General features: G+C 44.9%; 2 protein-coding genes across 2 annotated transcripts in view; one reads left to right on the forward strand and one right to left on the reverse strand.

Annotated features, from left to right (window-relative positions):
- The first annotated feature begins 261 nt into the window (after positions 1–261).
- On the forward strand, positions 262–12,269 carry SH2D4A (SH2 domain containing 4A). Its single transcript, XM_082760213.1, has 9 exons — positions 262–727; positions 2,088–2,247; positions 2,866–3,025; positions 5,174–5,239; positions 5,648–5,783; positions 7,761–7,977; positions 8,925–9,055; positions 9,520–9,740; positions 11,394–12,269. The coding sequence occupies exons 1-9, from the start codon at positions 544–546 to the stop codon at positions 11,484–11,486; spliced, it is 1,368 nt and encodes a 455-aa protein (XP_082616339.1). The 5' UTR covers positions 262–543; the 3' UTR covers positions 11,487–12,269.
- A 3,503-nt stretch (positions 12,270–15,772) lies between these two features.
- CSGALNACT1 (chondroitin sulfate N-acetylgalactosaminyltransferase 1) overlaps positions 15,773–19,203 on the reverse strand; it is a 43,626-nt gene continuing 40,195 nt past the window's right edge. Inside the window, exons 9-10 of the mRNA XM_082760214.1 lie at positions 17,557–17,638; positions 15,773–17,196 (exon numbers count right to left, since the gene is read on the reverse strand). Coding sequence (XP_082616340.1) covers positions 16,913–17,196; positions 17,557–17,638 — 366 coding nt within the window. The 3' untranslated portion in view covers positions 15,773–16,912. The remainder of the gene's footprint in view (positions 17,197–17,556; positions 17,639–19,203) is intronic.

The following is a 19,203-nucleotide window of genomic DNA, read 5'->3' on the forward strand; positions in this document are numbered from 1 at the left end:
AGCGAGGCTGGCCGGACTTGTTACAATCAAGCCGCCCCATCTCAAAGTTTTCCTTTTCAAAGGAGGAGCCGTCTGCTCACGGGTTCATTGATTCCCTGCCCAGCAGGAATGTTTGCTCGGCACGGACAAGCCACACCTCTGATGACTGTAACAGGCAGAGCGCTCTCTGTTTTGATATACTATCAGCTGGGTTTATCAAGGTATATAAACAAAACCTCCCCGCTCCAGAACTCTCCCTCTTCTGGCCAGCAGTCCCTGTGGAGCGTGCGGGGGCTGCGACCGAGCTGAGCTCACCTGCTATTTCAAGGAATTTTAATAGCAGGTTTTAAGCTACTTATTTACTTTTTTTGGTCTGTGCAGGAAGTCTGAGCTAAAAAAAAAAAAAAAAGATAGAAGTATAATTACCCTGGCACGCCTGCATTCCTGCTCCGGGCTCAGGCGGGGAGGGCGTCTTTCTTGTCGGTGCAGGCACATTTGAGCCAGGAAGAGGACCGGATCCCTGGAGATCATCGCCACAAACGCGCGTAACTGAAACCTCCAGCCATGCTGAAACAGATATTATCGGACATGTACATCGATCCTGACCTGCTGGCAGAACTCAACGAGGAGCAGAAACAGATCCTCTTTTTCAAGATGAGGCAGGAGCAGATCAGACGGTGGAAAGAAAGAGAAGCTAACGCAGAAAAGGAAGAAAAGAAGCAGCAAAAGAAGCCACCGCTGAGAAAAGGTAAGTCTCAGCCTGCCAGCTGCTTCCCCCTCTGGCACAGACCAGACCAACTCAACTGCTCCCCACAAACGGGAGGTAGCGTGTCCCTAGGGCAATTTCTTCTCCCAGGGACCGGAAGCAAAAAAGCATCAGAGCTGCATTGCCAAACTGTAACTAACCTCACTTCCCAAGCTTAATTTGGCCTGGCATACAATGGTTTTACTCCCTCACCCAGATACTTTGCCCTTTGCCAAGTTCCTAAACCCCCTTTCCTGGGAAGCTGTGGCTTCCTTACTCCCGGCAGCAGGAGATGCAGCTCATCAAGCATCCCACTGAATGGGAGCCTCTGAACCTGTCCATAAAATAACCACGGACTCAAACGCCTGTCCTGGGGTGCCAGGAACATAGGGGAGCTCAAAAAGTCCCTTTACCTTGTCTGAGGCACCAGATCCGCAGGAGTTTCCCTTGTGCTTTTAGACCTGAAGTTTTTTTTGCCTGGATTACACAGCATGTTATATGCTAGCATGGTATCACCGCTCTCCCACCTGCTCTATTTGCAGATAGTTCACCCTCACCCACGCCCTGGTCAAGGGGGTTGGGAGGAATTAGAGAAAGAAAGGAAATATTGGCATCCCTTGTCCCCACATTCAGAAATGTCCCCTTCTCTGTCCCGGCTGCAGTACCTTGAGTACTGTGTTCAGTTTTGGGCCCCTCGCTACAAGAAGGACATGGAGGTGCTTGAGCGGGTGCAGAGAAGGGTGACGAAGCTGGTGAGGGGCCTGGAGAACAAGTCCTACGAGGAGCGGCTGAGGGAGCTGGGCTTGTTCAGCCTGGAGAAGAGGAGGCTCAGGGGCGACCTTATCGCTCTTTTTAGGTACCTCAAGGGAGGCTGTAGCGAGGTGGGGGTTGGTCTGTTCTCCCACGTGCCTGGTGACAGGACGAGGGGGAATGGGTTTAAGTTGAGCCAGGGGAGTTTTAGGCTAGATGTTAGGAAGAACTTCTTTACTGAGAGGGTTGTGAGGCACTGGAACAGGCTGCCCAGGGAAGTGGTGGAGTCACCATCCCTGGAAGTCTTCAAAAGACGTTTAGATGTAGAGCTTAGGGATATGGTTTAGTGGAGGGCTGTTAGCGTTAGGTTGGAGGTTGGACTCGATGACCTTGAGGTCTCTTCCAACCTAGAAAATTCTGTGATTCTGTGATTCTGTGATTGTGAAATGAAATGGGAGGTGCGTCCTGTGTCCCAGCCGAGCTTTCCCCATGTCCAGCCACTTTTGGAAAGGCTCTGCCAACGGCAGCAGCCGGGGGACGCAGCACGTGGGACACAGGCCCTGCACAGAGTGCTGAGCAAACAGTGTTTGCGAAAGAGCTACTTCTCTTCCAGCCAGCGGGAAGTCAGTGAAATGGAAGCTGGGAGCTGACAACGATGTCTGGGTCTGGGTGATGGGCGAGCATCCTTCAGATAAATCGTATGCAGCCATCTGTGAAGAGATCCAGGCACAAAGGGCAAAGCAGTTAGCAAGCGAGCAAGGCAAGGAAGTGAGGTAAGCACCCTTCACCTGGGGGACTTGGTTGGCAGACACAGAGAAAAAGACATTCCTAGAAATTGGAGGCTGGACACTTCTCTGGGGACTCACCCCCTCTGTTTTGCAAATTTTCCTTCTCGCAAGGAAGTGGGCGGGCAAGTCCAGCATCGCCACCAGGAAGCAGCACAAGCCCTTTATAAAACCTCTTTTTTCTTTCCTTTGATTTCCACCTTGGGGCTGGGCTGGGTGTGGCTGTCACACTCTACTTGCAGACAAAAGGCTCAGGTGAAGGTCGGCTTTCTGTGGGTATGCACGGTGCTGGCGGACACCATCTCCAGCCCTCCCCAGCTCATGGAGCCTCCCGTGATGTCCCTGCTGTGGTCACCGCAGCAGTTCATAGGAAATGGCAGCTCTGTCACCGCAGCAGGTGATGCGTTTGGCTTGCACCGATTCAGCAGCAGGTGCTCCCAATGAGTAATTAAATTAATTATTCCACCTACTTGATCTGGAGATATGATAGCTGCACGCACGTGCTCCATCGTGGTGCTGTTCTGCTCATGTGTAACTTCCTCTCAGATGCTTGGAGAGCAGAAAGTGACTCCCTGGGATTCCTAAGACCTGTCTCTCCTGTTTCAGAGACACCAACTGTTCTGTAACGCCATCCCTGCATCCCCAGCTGGGAGTCCTTGGTGGGACAGATGTTCAGGGGAACAATAAAGGCACTGTGGACGAGCAGAAAGAAGATGGTAGAAAAACTGCTGCTGCTACAATGGGGAAAAGCCAGGAGATAGAAAAGGTACTTCCACCCTTTTCTCCATACTAACCAACCTCATTTGCCTGAGATCTAGGAAGTGCAGCAAATCCTGATTGCTATTGATACAAATTTGAGTGAGAGGAAAGCCAGCTGCCTGTGAAAGGCTTTGCTGTACTCCTAGAAGAAGCCGTGCTGTTACATCCTTCCTTAGGACTTGGGAGGTCCGAGTGCTATTCTCATCTGGGATAGATCTGCTCTGTAGCACTGGACAAGCTACTCTCAAATCCTCTGCTTCTGTTCATTGTGGATAAAATGAGGGTCAGAGTACTCTCCCTCCTGCTTAGTGGCTAGTCTGGACTGCTTTCTGGGCAAGACCAGAGAGCCCATCCCAGGATTTGAGGGCTATAAACTTGCATGTGCAGACAAATGATCTACTTTTACAAGAGATCAGATGCATAGTTTTACCAGTATCCTCTAACATGCGTATTTTCAGGTAAAATAGCTTATGACCTTTACAACATAGGAAAGCATCAAATGCAAGTAAGCAGTGCCAGTACCTACAGCTTTACTGAAGTAATATTTTTCTCCAGTAGTAAATACATTCTACTTTTTAATTGGCTACCAAAAAAAGCCATCTGCAGAAAACAGAAGAGGGCAAATTCAATTAACTACCAGTGCAACCAAAGTTGAATGGAAATGTCATGTTGACTCACTGGGAAAAGTCCAATCTCATTCAGCGAGTTTTTATTCAGCCTTTTGCTGCTAACTTGTGTGACTGCGTATTCTTTTATTACCCAGCCATGCCATGTCTCAGTATAAAAGCATGATAACTGAAAGCTGGATTTGGGTAGAGTGCCTCTCCCACTGCTGCCAAAATACTGAAGGGAATTCAGTGGCTGACTCCTTTATCAAAAGGCTCTGAATCACACTGGGTTTTTCTCAGCACTGTTTGCTGAAGTTGAGCAACTCTATGTGGGAGATTTTTTTCCCTCCCCCTTTTAAAGGAAGTTATTAGTCAGAGCTATCTAAATAAATAAAACAAAATCCAGCCAACCAAAAATCCCACCACCACAAAAAAATGGAAAACCCTTTCAAAGTTTCAAAAGAAACTGAGGCTTCTTTTTTTTTTTTTTTTTTCTTCCTTTTTTCTTCTTTTTTTTTTTTTTTTTTTAAATATATATATATCACTTTTTGTTTTCTGACATTATGTTATGGGTAATTTTCCCAGGTTTCTAATGTTTTTGCTAGTAGGAGGAATACAGATGGCAGAGTGTTTCCTTTTCTAGGTGTGGAAAGGGAGGGGAGAAAGCTTTTTTTTTTTCCCTGCGATGTAGTTCCCACTTAACTGTACCTGAGGGAACTGGGTATTCTGCTCTGTCTGCTGCAGGGGAGAGGGGTTTGATCTAAGAAAACGAGCTGCTTCACTCACATTTTAACTTCCTAGCTTTCTGTCTAGGACAGGGAAGTTGGAAGCATGGGTTCATACTAAGCGTTGTAGAAGATAAAGCGTGTCCTTGGTAAGCCGCGCAGCGCAGTTAACTCGTTACTCATTGTGCTGTGGGAGGCAGGCTGAGTCAAACAGGGAGGTGGGTGGGTGTTTGCTCAAAGACAAGGCTAACTTTTTCTCAAAAGACAGGTCTCGGATACCAACCTCTGCCAGTGTAGCTGGACTGGTTTTAGGGAAGAGACACGCAGCTTGTTGGGTCAGTCTGACAAGCAGCAGTTTGCAGCACACAGCAGCAGCTGAGCACAGGCAGGTAAAGCTCTAGCAGATTTTGAGAGGGAAGGAAAGGAAGTTGTCCACTTCCCGGGACCACTTGGGATCATCACTTAGCAAATCCAGGCAGGCTTGGGACAATCCCGACACCCCTGACTCTTTCTCCTGTGGCATGTATCACGTAAAAGTGAGAAGGAGTGAGCAGCTTCTCCTTGGCACCAGTTCTAAAAATGCAGAATGCTCCAGCCTGCCCTGCTGGGGCCTCTGGGGAGGGCTGTGAGAGGAGGGCAGCCTGCAGAGCACAACGCGTGGCACTCCCCCACCCACAGCTTTCCAGCTGTGGCAGCCCAGCACTGCTACATGGCACCCGTACTCTCCACCTGCAAATTCTCCAAATTTGCAAGCACGTACTCTAAAAAGAGTAAAGGTCCTGATGCTGCATTAATTTTTCACTGCTCTTTTTCTCTGTCCAGAAGGAAGCCAGGGATGTTCACCAGATGCTGGCGGACTGCCACATGAGGAAGGGTGGCTTCCCGCAGGTAAGTTGCAATCTAGGACCTAAAAACACATTGAGGCAGGCCCAGACTTTACCCTAGAGTTCCAGTCAGCCTCAGAGACTCACCTGACCCACAAATGCCCACCTCTTGGACCAGTTTTACCCAACATTGCCATATTCCTCAAGTGTGGTGTTACAATTTGGACTGGCCAAAAGGCAGGCCAGCCTGGCAGACTGGGCAACACCATGGGACGATGTTCCTGATGATTTCTGGTAGACTGTTTTCCTCTATTTTCTCTGTTGTGACCTGCAGTAAAGGAAGAGGGTCTGCATGTTGTTGAAATAAGGGATTCACAAAAAAGAATGGAGTTCTCAGTAGTTCAAGGCTAGCTAAAAAGCAGGGCTAAAATGAGCCTGGGACAAAGCACTAAGCATACTATTTCTTTCACAGACGAAGGAAGCACCAAAGAGAAATTCAGAAGAAACCGCAGCCCCACTGAAGGCAATACCACAAAGCCACACAAGCTCAGAGAGCCAGAGTACGCTGCAGAAACCTGATGAGAATGAGCCTGAATGGCAGGAATCCTGTAAGATCTTAGGATGGCCTTTTCCTATGGGGCTTGAGAAATCTTAGGGCTCTGTGTGGTCATCTCATTCTCCTGCAAAACTGGAACTGAGTATTTCTCAGTCAGTGGCTGGAGAGTACTGCCAGAAACTACGCTGCTGCATTATCAGAAATTTTTCTGAGTCCACACAGCACTGAGACTAGAATTGGGCAGGAAATGGAAAATGTATCCTACAGAAAAATCACCATTAGGAACCATTTCCTCATTTCAGTCTTTTCTGTATTTTAAGCTGATTTTCTTTTTAGTTGAAATCTGATAGCTTTTAACACTAACAGTGCCAAGCAGAGTGGGTCCTGCTGGCATGTGGTAGTGCTCAGATAAATTTAAATTTGTTGATTAAAATAATCAACAAACAGCAGCCACGTAGGTGTAGCCAAGATAACTGATTTTAAACCAGAGATTGCCTTTGGTAGAACTTTGCAGTAACCATTGCTCATGTGGACTAGGATAATGGGTGGCGAGGAAAAACTAAAGAGGGCAATTTCATAAGCACTTTATTCATGGCAAACTGCTTTCACTGAGTGAAAGGAGCCCTTTTTGGACTTCAGAAGGGAGCAAGGAGGGCTTTTGCTGCTCCATAAAATTTATTTCTGTGCAGAAGGTCAGCACAAGGCCAAAGCAAAACTCCTTTGTGCACAACTGAGCCACAATGTGGAGATGTGGGCTGATCCAAGACCTTGGAAATAATATAAAACTTGAAAAAAGAGGCCACATAACATATGAACAAGGGGCCAAATCTCCTTGCTTTTTACCATTTCTTCAAGGCACAGTCCTCCCATCTGCTTCCTTACCATGCAAAAAAAAAATTTTTTTTTAAATCCCATCTAAGCAGATCACCTTCTAACATAACAAATCCAAACAATAGAAAGGAAAATGACAAAACAGTATGAGACTTCTAGTGACATTTGTCTGTGCTGCCAAGTACTTCCTGAACTCTCTGCTTTAGTCACTATGACAGCTACATTTCCTTCAGAGATCTCCCAGAGTAGCTGCATACTTCAAGGGTGATTTTTGTAAAATAGCTAAAGAGTTAAAGAGACATTTTGACTCGATTCCTTTTCATGGAGTCTTGCTGTCCAGCTTCCTCAGAGACTGAAACAAAGGCTTACAAGCTTGTTATATACGAAATATCCTCACACTCTGCTTGCCTTTGTTTCCACCCAGCTTCAAATTCTACCCCTCACACTTCCTCTCCTGGGAAGAAGGAATATCGGAGAACTTGATGTGTTTTTTTTTTTGTTTTTTTTTTTTTTTTTTTCCTCAATTCCTCCCCTGCTGTTCAGTAGATGGCAATGCAGTACTACCAATTGTTTTCACTTCAGGCCAAGGGTTTTATTTTTCTTACTAATAAAATAAATCTGCAGTTGATTACAAAAGCAAGGAGAAAACTAGCCTATCTCAGACTGGAGAGCCAGTTACTCCTGCAGACTCCAGGATGTGCTACTGGATGCTTATAACCTGCAGAATCAAAGCAGTATTTCAGAAAAAAAAATAAAAAATCCATCCAAGTTCTCTACTTCCCATAACAATCACAGCAAGACTTCCTTCCCTCCTCAAAGTCCATCAGGATTTTCAAATCCTTCAAAAGATTGATTTGGGGGTCATTTCAGCAGTTGTTTTTGTTCTTACAAATGAGTGCATCTTTCAGACAGTGGCCAGAGTAGCTGAGCCACTACAAGCTTCTGTGGAAGATGAATGGCTTCCAACTTAGGCAACCTCAAGCGCCTCCTTGAGAACACAGGATGGGGAGAACGTTAGTCCCACAGACCCCTCCCTCCATGGTAACACTGCCTATGCCCAGGGCTGGAGCACAGAGAGAACCCAAATGCTCTGAAATGAGTTATTCCACAATTTCAGCAAGCAGGGAGATGACCAAGGGGCAGCAAGCTTAAAACTTGCCTGCTTGTTCGCTCCTGTAGGACTCATTTTTTGTTCCAGTGCGGAAAGCCAAGGCGGCAGACGAGAAGAGACGCTCCCTTGCGCAACAGGCCAGGGACGACTACAGGAGGCTTTCGCTGCAGGGTGTCCGCAGAGGGAAGCAGGCAGATATATCCAAGAATGCCACAGCAGGAGATCGACGACCACTCCAGTACCCGCCTCTCCCACCCAAGCCTAAACTTCTACCTTCTGTGATGGCAAACGGGAAAGCAGTTAGGTAAGAAACATCCCTCTGCACTCTTGAGGGATGAGATTCTTCTGCTCTGGCAAGGGCTGGCTGAGATGAGAAATGTTACCTGTCCTCCTTGTGTGGAGGAGACACTCCACTGTGAAAAACAGGCTAGAAAATATTCCAGCCTAGGGTGTGACGATTGGGGCAGAGCTGTTGATTACAGTGATGAGGTGTATTTGTTCCCTCTGGGAGGTTTACTGTCCGATTGGGATTCTCATCAACATTCCTGTTCCCTAGATAAGCTCCCACACCAGAAGCCTTGTTCCTGTGACACTCATACAGTTCTGTTCAGTCTTCAAGTGATTTTCAGTGACTCCAGTTCACCCAAGGCTCCTTGGACAGGAGTTGCTTCTGTCATGTTGTAACAGACAAGAACAGGTGGTGGCTTACTGCAAAGGGATCCACCTCCACTGAAAACACTAGAAATCCAGGTTTGGACTATTAAAAACAAAGATGAGGGCTTAGCAGCTGAGGATCAGCATCCATGTCATGGTGTAAAAGTTGCACTGTGTGTTTTCGCCCAGCTGAGGGAAATGCCACTGGAGCTGCTAACCAGCGTGTCCTCAGGTTCAAACCCTCAGCCTCCTGTTCCTGGCCCCCATTCTCTTGTCTCTGCCCCTCCCAGAATGCCCAACCTCTGCATTATACGGAGCTTTTGGACATAAAAAGACCCTCTTCTGACAGAGTCAAGTTCTCTTACCTGCCATGTGTGAAGTCAGACTCAGTGACAGGTTTATATAGCAGAACATCCTAAAGCCCAGAAGACGTACATCTTTGCTGGGTGTCCACTGAAAACCACACAATAATGCTGACAGCTTTGTTATCGTAAGCCTGCTGTTTAGGGCTGTTCATAATACAATGAACAAAAGGTAATTCTGCTAAAGACTCAAAAGCAGTTTGAACTTGCACAAATTCGCTTTCTTTTGTAACAGGAAAGAGGGAATCCAGAGGACAATCTCCAGTTCCGCTGAAGAAAGCATCATCAAGTGGTTCAAAGAGGAGCAATTCCCACTCCGAGCTGGCTATCAGAAAACCACAGACACGATAGCACCGTGGTTCCATGGTGAGTTCTGAGCATTTCTGCCCCCACCCAAACTTTTAAGTTGGTACTGCTAACATGGCTGCTGCAAGAGGCTGGGCCCAGGAGCTTTTCAAAGGTGCCTAGCTAAGTTATCAATTTTAAATGTGTATAATAGCTTAGATTCCTTTAAATTCCTCTAGTATTACAACAAAGTCTAGGCTAAAGTCTCAGAACAGAGGCCAGATCTTCTCAAATTCTCATAGCCTGTTGATAACAAGCCTACTATGCCAGGAATTAAACAGCATGAAGTACAGTTAGCATGAGACCATGGCCAGCTACTGGCAATGGCAATACAGCTCCTGGACTAGTGAGTAAGAAAACATGCAGGTATGGAAGCACTGTGAATTAGTTTCAGAATGGCAAAGCACACTTCTTGTGAAAATTGTTCCATCCCCTCCTCTGCAAATGATATTTTCTCTTCAGCTCTGTGTTTCGGTTTCCAACAGGTATCCTGTCTTCTCAGAAAGCAGAGGAGCTTCTGAGCAAAATGGTGCCAGGGAGTTTTCTGGTCCGGGTCAGCGAGAAAATCAAAGGCTACGTGCTTTCCTATCGGTCTGTGGAGGGATGTAAACATTTCCTTATTGATGCCTCCAGCGATTCCTACAGCTTCCTCGGAGTGGACCAGCTACAACATTCAACACTGGCTGACCTTGTCGACTACCACAAGGTGAAATTCTAGCAAGGCACTCGTTAGCTTTTTGTTTGTGTAGCTGCCTCAGGGCATTTCAAAATAAGAAGGAACAGATTTAGTTGTCATAATGTAGGTAAGTAGGCCCATTTTTGCTACCATTGAGTATCCTTTGTGATGCTCCAGAAGGGTTTGCCAGCCTTATAGGGATGTCTCAGACAACCTAATATGTCTCAAATGTCTTAGACCTGAATTGCTCTTCCTGCAGTGGGCAGAGGACCTTGCACAAATCTCAAGGTCCTACATATTATTTAGTAGAAATACTGATAAGGTGATAGGCAGCATACTTACTCAGGCATTTTTGATTTTGTCCGTTGTTGTAGAGTCCCAACAGGTCAGGTAAGCAGAAAAATTGCTGGTCTCTAGCTCTGGAAAGAAAGAGAACAAGGTATCTTTATAATCTCCAAGCAGACAAAGGGCTGTACTAAGCAAAAGTAGCAAATAGGGAAGGGAAGGGAAGGGAAGGGAAGGGAAGGGAAGGGAAGGGAAGGGAAGGGAAGGGAAGGGAAGGGAAGGGAAGGGAAGGGAAGGGAAGGGAAGGGAAGAAGGACTTCTTGCAACAGTAACACCAAGTGTTTGCTAGCATTGACTGCACTTGCATAGGCTCCAAGAACAACCAAAGCCTGCACTCGTTTATTTTAAGATCTGCCTAGGGACACGACAATCTTTTTGCCTAAAGGTCCATTTATTTTTTGTGTTTCTTTTCAGTAAGTGCCTAGTATAATGCATACATGGCTAAACCAAATTGAACATGGGGAAAATATCTATGCTTATTTGCTAGAGCTCTTTCTGGACTGCTTCAACCTGCTTCTTTTGTGTGGATTTCACAGTCCAGGCTGAATCTGTTGAAAGCAGGAGCTAGACAGCTACTGGTACCAAAGCTGGAGGATTTAAAGCCTGGCTGTGCATGTCTATATTAGAATCACACCCACAGTCTGCAAAGAATCCTACAGACTCCACTGCACTACAGCAGATGTGTGTGGGAGTAGGGTGAATCTACCCTGGTGAAATGCTCTGGTGGGTTCTGCTTATCTTCCACTGGGGGACCATGAAAGAAGGCAAGTTCCCACCACGCATCTGTTGCTGGGGTTGGGAACAAGATAGGAAGCAGAAACCCTGCTTCGAGGGAATTCTCGTTAGAAAAGGGCTTGCCAAAGCAGACGGCACGTGCTCACTGCAGGATCCACCCTTGTCCCTCCCACAAACAGAGCCAGAAGCTCAGATCCCACTCGTGGGCACCTCTGCCTGCACTAGAACAACTGCAGTGAGCTTGTAGTCCCGCTTACCTGCATGCTGCACAGTCCTCGCTCCAGCTCTTTCCAGGCAGGACAGCACTGCACGCCGTAGGAGCTGTGGTCACCTACGAGACAAGCAGTGCTGTTTCCAAGAACTACCAGAATCACACCACTGGGTTATTGCACCAAGCACTGACAGTGCTTTGTGAAGGCAGAGGGCAGCCCTGTGGATCTGTCCCCTGAATTCCCAGGGCTCTGAGTTGTACTACACAGCAGAACAAACAGGTCCATGCAGTAACGGAGGCAGGGAGACTGCTGTTCACTCCATGACTCTGTGATAGGTTGGGTGTATCCTGGTCTGTTTGAAAAGTGTTTTAACTTTATCCTCTGCCAACAGGAAGAAGCCATCACTTCCATGGGGAAGGAGCTGTTGCTTTACCCGTGTGGTCAAGAGGACCACGAACCAGATTACATCTCCCTCTTTAAGTGAACCTCCCAGTCTCATCACGTAGCCCTGAGCCTGTTTTCACAAAGACCGCACTTCAAACTGGAGCTGGCTGATGCTTACCTGAAACTTGCCTCAAGTGCCTCTATTTTAAATCCTTCACAACAAAGCAGTAGGAGGATAAGTGCTGTTGTGGGCTTCTCATTTCAACAGGATGCATCAGCCCAGCAAGCTACAAAGCACCCAGAAATATCACGCACATTGGAGTGAATTGGATGATGAAGTATCAGCTGCACGGGGAGATACTGACATGTATTTTCATTGGGTTTCTGCAGATTTCCTCGGGGACATCTATGTTCAAGCTGCCTTTTGCTCTTGACTGCAAGGTTGTGTGCTGCCTGGGAAATAGATTGGTATCTGCAATTGAATGAGATCATAGCTTCCTGAAGGCACCAAACAACTCGGAGAAGTGAATTGGTCTTGAAAGTAATTTGTATAATGTGAAGCTTAATCCTGTAAAATGCTGTGCCCTTGGAATCAAGGATGTTCAAGCCAAACATCCAAGCAAACCCCTGGTGCCTTTCAGTGACGTGTTCTCTGTAGAAGGATTTTTATGAAAAATGCATTTTAAAAGTTCCTTTAGCTTCTGAATATAGACTCTCACTCTTTTAACGTGTATCTATATACCACGCTGGCCTTTCTGCATAGAGGGGGACTAATCTTTTGAAAGGGAGAGAGGAGAAGGGATACAGAAATTTGTTTGCAAGAAACATGCACAGAGCCTAAACAATGTAAGAAACAGGGCATATCAGTATTAATAAAGTTTACAGAAATGTTTGCCAGTAAAGAATGTTATTTTCCAAAGTGGAGATATTTATTACAAGTTGTGTCCAGATTACTGCATCTGTTGTGAACTTTAACACAGAACTATTTCTTTCAACATAATGTTCTCTCTTCGTATCTGTTAAACTGCTCTTGAAAAACACAACTCAGAATACTGGGGGAGAAACTGGACAGAATCACACAACAAATTAATTCTTACCCTGACTGCCTCCATTTGAGTTGCTGCATGTGACAAACTGTACAGCTGAGGGTTGTGCAAATCTCCTACCGTCATCATTTGTTAGAGATGTGACCCTCAAGTGAGCAAGTGCTCAGATGTTTACCTATTCCTTTCCTTTGGGCGGATCAGGGCCACTCTGCTAAGCAGCAGCAGTCAAAACCTTCCATCTTATATCGACCTGTATTTTGCAGAACATAGATTAAAAGAAATTCTTGTAAACATCTGGTCTTAAAATTTGCAGCTGTGCATGGTGATTTCCATGCAAGGATGGAGGGCAAAACCTGCACTCCAGTTGCAGCATGTTTAACTAGAGATGAAGTCTTAATTTAAAGTGAGATTCTGAAAGCAACGGCAGTGGCAGGACAAATGATTTATGGAGCTTCTTGAGCACTGTAATCCCATATATCAAATGGGTATTTTCAACATAACCAGCATTGATCATGGGAAGGAACACTAGATTATTTATAGGGGAAAAAAGCCCTCCTTCCCCATTAATGAAGTGTTTCTTCTGAAAAACATGGCCAAAATGAAAGGTCATTCAGAGATCTGCAACACTCGAGAAAAGTCAGCATCTGCTCTCTCATGTTCTCAGGTGAAGAGCATGGCAGAGCTGTTGTCCTGCTGGAGACAAATCATGAAGTGTTTTGCACAGCTCTGGGCTGGCAAAGACAGGGGACTAAGTCTCCTTTAAAGAGACAGTTCGAGAGGCACAGTGTTAACCTGCAGAAACCAGGTGCAGGCTGATCTGGCACAGACACAGCAGGACCTTACAGACACAACTAGTTGTAGCTCTAAGATCTACAGTAGGACAGCTCGGTGTTTGAACAGCTGATTAGTGGACCAGTAGCTTCATGTACTTTTATATTCTAACTGCTTGTTTGCAAGTGCTGGCTCAGCAGGGCCCAAGAAAAGCCACCATCAGTGTTCATATCCGTCCTACACATTTGAAGAAATCATGCCTCAGCTTTTTACTCACAGCTTCACTTAGAATCACAGAATCATAGAATCATAGAATATCCTGAGTTGGAAGGGACCCTTAAGGATCATCAAGTCCAACTCTTGACACCGCACAGGTCTACCCAAAAGTTCAGACCATGTGCCTAAGTTCACAGTCCAATCTCTTCTTAAATTCAGACAGGCTCGGTGCAGTGACCACTTCCCTGGGGAGCCTGTTCCAGTGTGCAACCACCCTCTCTGTGAAGAACCCCCTCCTGACGTCCAGCCTAAATTTCCCCTGCCTCACTTGTCTGCTGTGAGGGAAGAAACCTGAAGTTTGATACCCTCATCTTTAGATTATTGTACTGACAGCAAGGGCAGCAATCCCTGCTAGAATACGTGCCCTAAGACTGGCTCTTCCACTGTTCTGAAAGCTAGTTACCCTGAAAATGAGTGGAGCCAGGATGACTTGAAGCAGTCAGGAATCAGGGATGCTGGTTTTACTTGTCTTAGGGTGCTTCTCTACAGACTCTTTCTTCAAGGGATACTGTGAAAGGATTCCAGGAGTCATTGCATTTGAAGAGTGCATGCAATCATGACACCTGGAAGTACGGGGCAATTTGTTTTACCCAACACCTCTGCACCTGTAGCCAGAGCATGCACAGTCTTCAAAACTAAAGCATGAAGCCCCCGCATGGCCTCTCTGACTGTGCAGGGTGACCTGTGTTCCCTCCCCAGCTCACATTCAGTCAAAGCTGCCATTCTGGGAAGGATCACAAGCTGTCTGTTTCTAGGACAAGGAAGGTAGGGAGCTGCTTGACAAAAACAACAATTCTGTTGGACGCTCTGTTTCATCTAACTGGCCTGAAAGATCCGTCACAGCTCCTACACTTCTCATAGAGGTGTGGATAACAATAACTTCCTCCCTTTCTCCTGTTGTTTTTCACCTTCCCATGTCAGTGCAGTCTCCACCTTTAAGTGAGCCCTACCAGACTTCTGCTGGGATTAGATTTTTCTGTGCTTCTCACTCGGGTGGCCAATGACTGGGGGCTGGTTCTCTCCATCCCTGGCTCAATCCCGCCTCCTGCCAAACTGGGTTCTGCAGCCGAAGGACAGGAACTGCTCAGACAGTCTAACTCCTGGCATCTCTGTGGGAAAGGACATGCAAGAAAATCACAACAGACCTCTTAGAAACATAAGATGTAAAACTTTGACAGGGGTTCGATGAACTATCCAGGGCAGTGATGTGCTGAACTTATCGGCGCCCAGTGCTTCGAATTAGAGACTAACAGAGGTTTGAAGGGACTTAGGGAGATTACCTGGTCCAGCCCTGCTCTGCAAGTGGGGCCTACCACAGAGTTACACTACATTGCTCAGGTCTTGGGGTCTTCTTCTTAAGGGAAGAAAACGGAAAATGTCATGGGAAACAGGAAAGGCCAAGCTCAAGGCAAGTTACGATGAAATTTCTACCATATGCATCATCCAGTTTCAAATCCAGGTTAAATGGGAGTGTAGGAACAGCTGTCACCTTGCAACAGTTCAATTGTCACAGCTCTCAGATGCATTCAACAAGCCACATGTGGCTCCTCCCAGTACAGTAATATTTGTAAGGTTTCTCCATCAAAACAGATTAATTTGTAAACAATTTGTCATACATGCTGGAGACCAAACTGTTCTTTGGAGGACCTGCTTGAGTAATTGCTGAAGTTTTTGTGGTAAGTGATGCACTGGGGGCTGTTTGTAAACATACAGAACTCTCTTTCCGTCGGACCTTTGTCTATTTTTGCACTGTTTTGGGACATGCTTGGTGTTTTGCAAGAGAATTGCAATGAAGATCACTTGCATCTAACAGAAGGCAAAGACATGTAAATATACGTCAAGGGAGGAAGTACTAACAGTGGCACGTTCTCTGCAGGTTCTGCACACAGTGCTTTCTAGAGAGGTTCACAAACACTCTTCCTACTGCTCAGCAGCAGGACAAGTGGCATTTTATTCATTGCTCATTGTTATCTTGTATCCTTCTCCCTCAGCTTTTACAAGCCAAAGAACACATTAGAACCTAGTTTCAGACCGTCCTGAATTAATCTGAAGCTATAAAACAAAGACCGCTGGGAGAAACAGCATTTAGGTAACCAAATGGGATTGCCAAATCTATGCATTTTTTTGTTGGCTAGTAAAGATTAAAATGAGAAACAGCGTTAAAAGAAAGTGCTTGACAACAGCAATAAATCATGCCTTCAACAATTTTAGACAGCTGAAAAAAACATCTATTAACACAATTAATTTTTAGGATGCACCTATAATTACCATAAAATAATTTGCAGGGTCCAGTAATCCACCAAAAAAATTTATTTTCTTAATTACAAAAAACCTTGCTATGCCCTGGGCAAGATTCTAGATTTGGTTTAGAAGGAAAACTTTGGTATAAAAGCAGAAAACGTTCATTAATTTTGGTATCTGGCGTTCAGAGTTTAAAGTCTCCTGTTAAATCAGTACTGCAAGGTGAGACTCATTTCCTTTTCTCCAGCATAAAGCTTTGTCCAGCACTCAGGTTCTGTAGTAACATCACCTCACTTATCTGAACCCAGCTCCCATTCACAGGAAAAACAGATCTGCAGAGCATTTTCCCAGCGTTGGAAGGCTGTACTATTTCCTGGTATGGTTAGAATTAGAAAACCGCAAGTATAACAACATAATTCTCAAGCAAAACCAACTCCATTTAAAAATGAATCTTGAGATACTTATAACACTGTAACTCAGGAATACACCATCTGATTCACGTGGTACAGACATGGCTCGTTGCTTTTGGTTCCCTGCCCACAAAATAGAATCAATGCTAACCTGCAGCATTTTTGAAACATCACACTTGACTGGCAAGGCTTTCTCTTTCTGAATTTTAGAAAGCACAGATTTCTTGTCTCTGCATCAACGGTAAGTGCACTGCTGCTGTTCCCCCATCCCAGCCCTGTAAGGGTAAAAGATTTTTGGTCTCTCCAGCTTAACCATCGTTAACAATCAGGCTTTCTTTTCGGAAAGAAAATCATTCTTTTTGAAAGCAGCCCTTTTCAGACATGTAGAAAATCACTCGTTATTATCGGTTCACCAAAGGGTCAATCCTTTAAACAACCGCACACATCTTACAAACATTTCCACAGAAAAGCACATCCATTTGTTATTGTAGCATACTGGCATTCACGTAATGTTCATTGTCTCCATAACCTCGAATCTCATCAAGTGTTCAAGTCTCCCCCAGGAGCAAGTGCTGGACAGTCAGGCTAATGGAGAACTTAAAAGCCTTATTAAGAAAAGCCAGAAGTAGTGAGGACAAGAACTTCCCCCACCTGCTTTGCTGCCAGGCTGCTGGAACCCCCATCGGCTTTCAGTCTCATCCCATCTTTTCTAGTTAGCAACTTCTTTCATAAAAAATATTAAAAAAAATCCATTCAGAGGCTTTTTGCCTGTCTTTCTGGTTTCATGTCTTCTTACTGTTCAGTTTCTGTCTGTGCAGGTGAGTTTCAATCTCTTGCCTGAATACAAGCATCCCCAGCTGGCCGTGAGAAGCCTCGTTCATGGCCTTGGACTGCATGCACATTTTGTACTGCTCTGGGGTCAGCTCGTCCACACATCGCTTTTCGTGCCAGAGATGGAAGAGCCCCCTGACGGGTGTTCTGATCACAATGAGGTTGCTGTGAAGGTATTTGCGGTACAGGTGCACATCTTCGCCACCCCAGCCTTTAATGTCCAGGTCAAAGCCACCTGACACAAAGAAAACCCAGAATAACAACTAGAAATGCATACCTTCCACTACCCAACGTGATGCTATTCATTGCACTGCAGCTGTTCTCCAGTTCCAGTCAGCCCTTTAAAACAGCCAACAACAAAGTGTTCAAATTCCTCAACCCAAAACCTTTAGCCACCAGCCAAAATTGATTTATTTGTACTAAAAAAGTGCTTAGATTTTGGTAATCTCTATGGCACTTGGGAGTAGTCTGAGCATCTAGCCAGATCACTGCTGCAAAGCAGAGACACGGCCACACTGGCCTGGGAAAGGGAAGCTGATCACAATTTTCTAAGCTTCAGTAAAACAACAGATGTATTTGAGTATATTTTTCTTACCTATGTTGATAAAATCAGATCGGTACTGGCAAGTCATCCCAAAACCGAAGTCTCTCCAAAATCCAGTTTCTTTTTTAATAATCTGCATGGGAAAAAAGGAATGTTTATATGGGAGCGGAAATGCTTTCAGCATGAACAGCAGAGAAACAAGTCACTGAACGTGGTCAGAAATAGGAGCAACTGTCCATTTATTATACATCATGTAATGTTTTTGTTGATCCTAAAGCATCTGCCAGCTTTTGCAGACATTTCGTAGCATGTTCTTGCCCAGAAAAACAGCCATATCATTAGCTGTCACAGATAAACCCCCTGATTGAGAATGATCAGGTTTCACTCCACTCCTGCTGTTGTAGCCCAAGTGGAGAAATATCCCACTGCTCTCTGGAGTTTGCTTCTCTGGAAATCCTCCTCCAAAATCATTAAGTTTTTGCACGATTCAAATCAGATGTAAGAAACATACTGGTAAGTCAGGAAAACAGACTCTGCAGTAGAGCAGATGGTGACATCTGGATTGCAAGAGCTCTGGAAGAAAACAGATGTTCTAATCTGACTGCACAAATGACAAGTTTTTGATTACCTTAACTTTGACAAAAATTTGGAAAGTGGTAAGAATAATTTTCATTACAGAGCTGTTGTAATCCAGCTAAAACTGGAGTCCGAAAACATTAGGTGGTGAATATATAATCTATAAAAGCCTTTGTCAGAATGAATGCGTGGTTTACACTGTCAAGGTGCATTATGAAAATATAGTGTATTACAGAAAGAAAATCAGAGCCACAAGAGGCCACACATAACATTTTCAAAAGCAAATATAAAAATATGTATCACCACGGTCGTAGTTCATGCAGGTGAGTGACCTAATCCCATATGGTGAGGCATCCAAGAGTTTCAAGAGACTGGACAGGAATTTAAATCCCTTAAGAAAGTCAGCTATACTTCATGCTCTTGAAGGGGTGGTTATAAACCTATCCTTAAGCAGCTATTTTTGAAAATTTTGGTTTCACTTGCAATAATGTTAGAGGAGATGATGAGGCAGGATTTCCATTTCTGGATTTACAAATCCAAGCATTTCCTTTACCAAAAAATCCCGTTCCAAAACAGTCTCTCCCGGTTTCTCATTCATGCCTCTCCCTTTTTGTTCCCTGTCATTTTAGCAATCATTTTTTAAATTATTATTATTATTTTTTTTATTTTACTGCACCCGTTGCTCTCTTTGTTTTCTCATTTTTTCTCTCCTTGAAAAATCCAAGCCACTGCAGAAGCCAATTAGAAGGAAACAAGACTGTATATGTCAGGTCTGCACCATGACAAGGTATCTTCGTAATGATGCCCTTACAGCAAGCTACTCTTTTGCATTAGCATTATTATTTCCCATTAGCGCAAGTGGCTGCTTCACAAATCAATTTCTTTCAAACATTTCTGAAGGATTTTTTTTTTCTCAGCAGTCCAAATACTGGGATAGAAATCTAACTGTCTTGTTTTAATGGCAGAGACCTGGCCTCATGCCTAGCAACTAATATGGGCTGAAAATATAAAAATCTACATAAAAATGAGATTGGCAGTACTTCTTGAAATCAAGAAGCCTTTCTGAAATAAGCATCGCATTTTAAGATTCAAATATTAGCTATAAATATTTGCGCAGTCCTG

Source organism: Aythya marila (assembly GCF_965140915.1).
Source record: "Aythya marila genome assembly, chromosome: 4".
NCBI classification, from domain to species: domain Eukaryota; kingdom Metazoa; phylum Chordata; class Aves; order Anseriformes; family Anatidae; genus Aythya; species Aythya marila.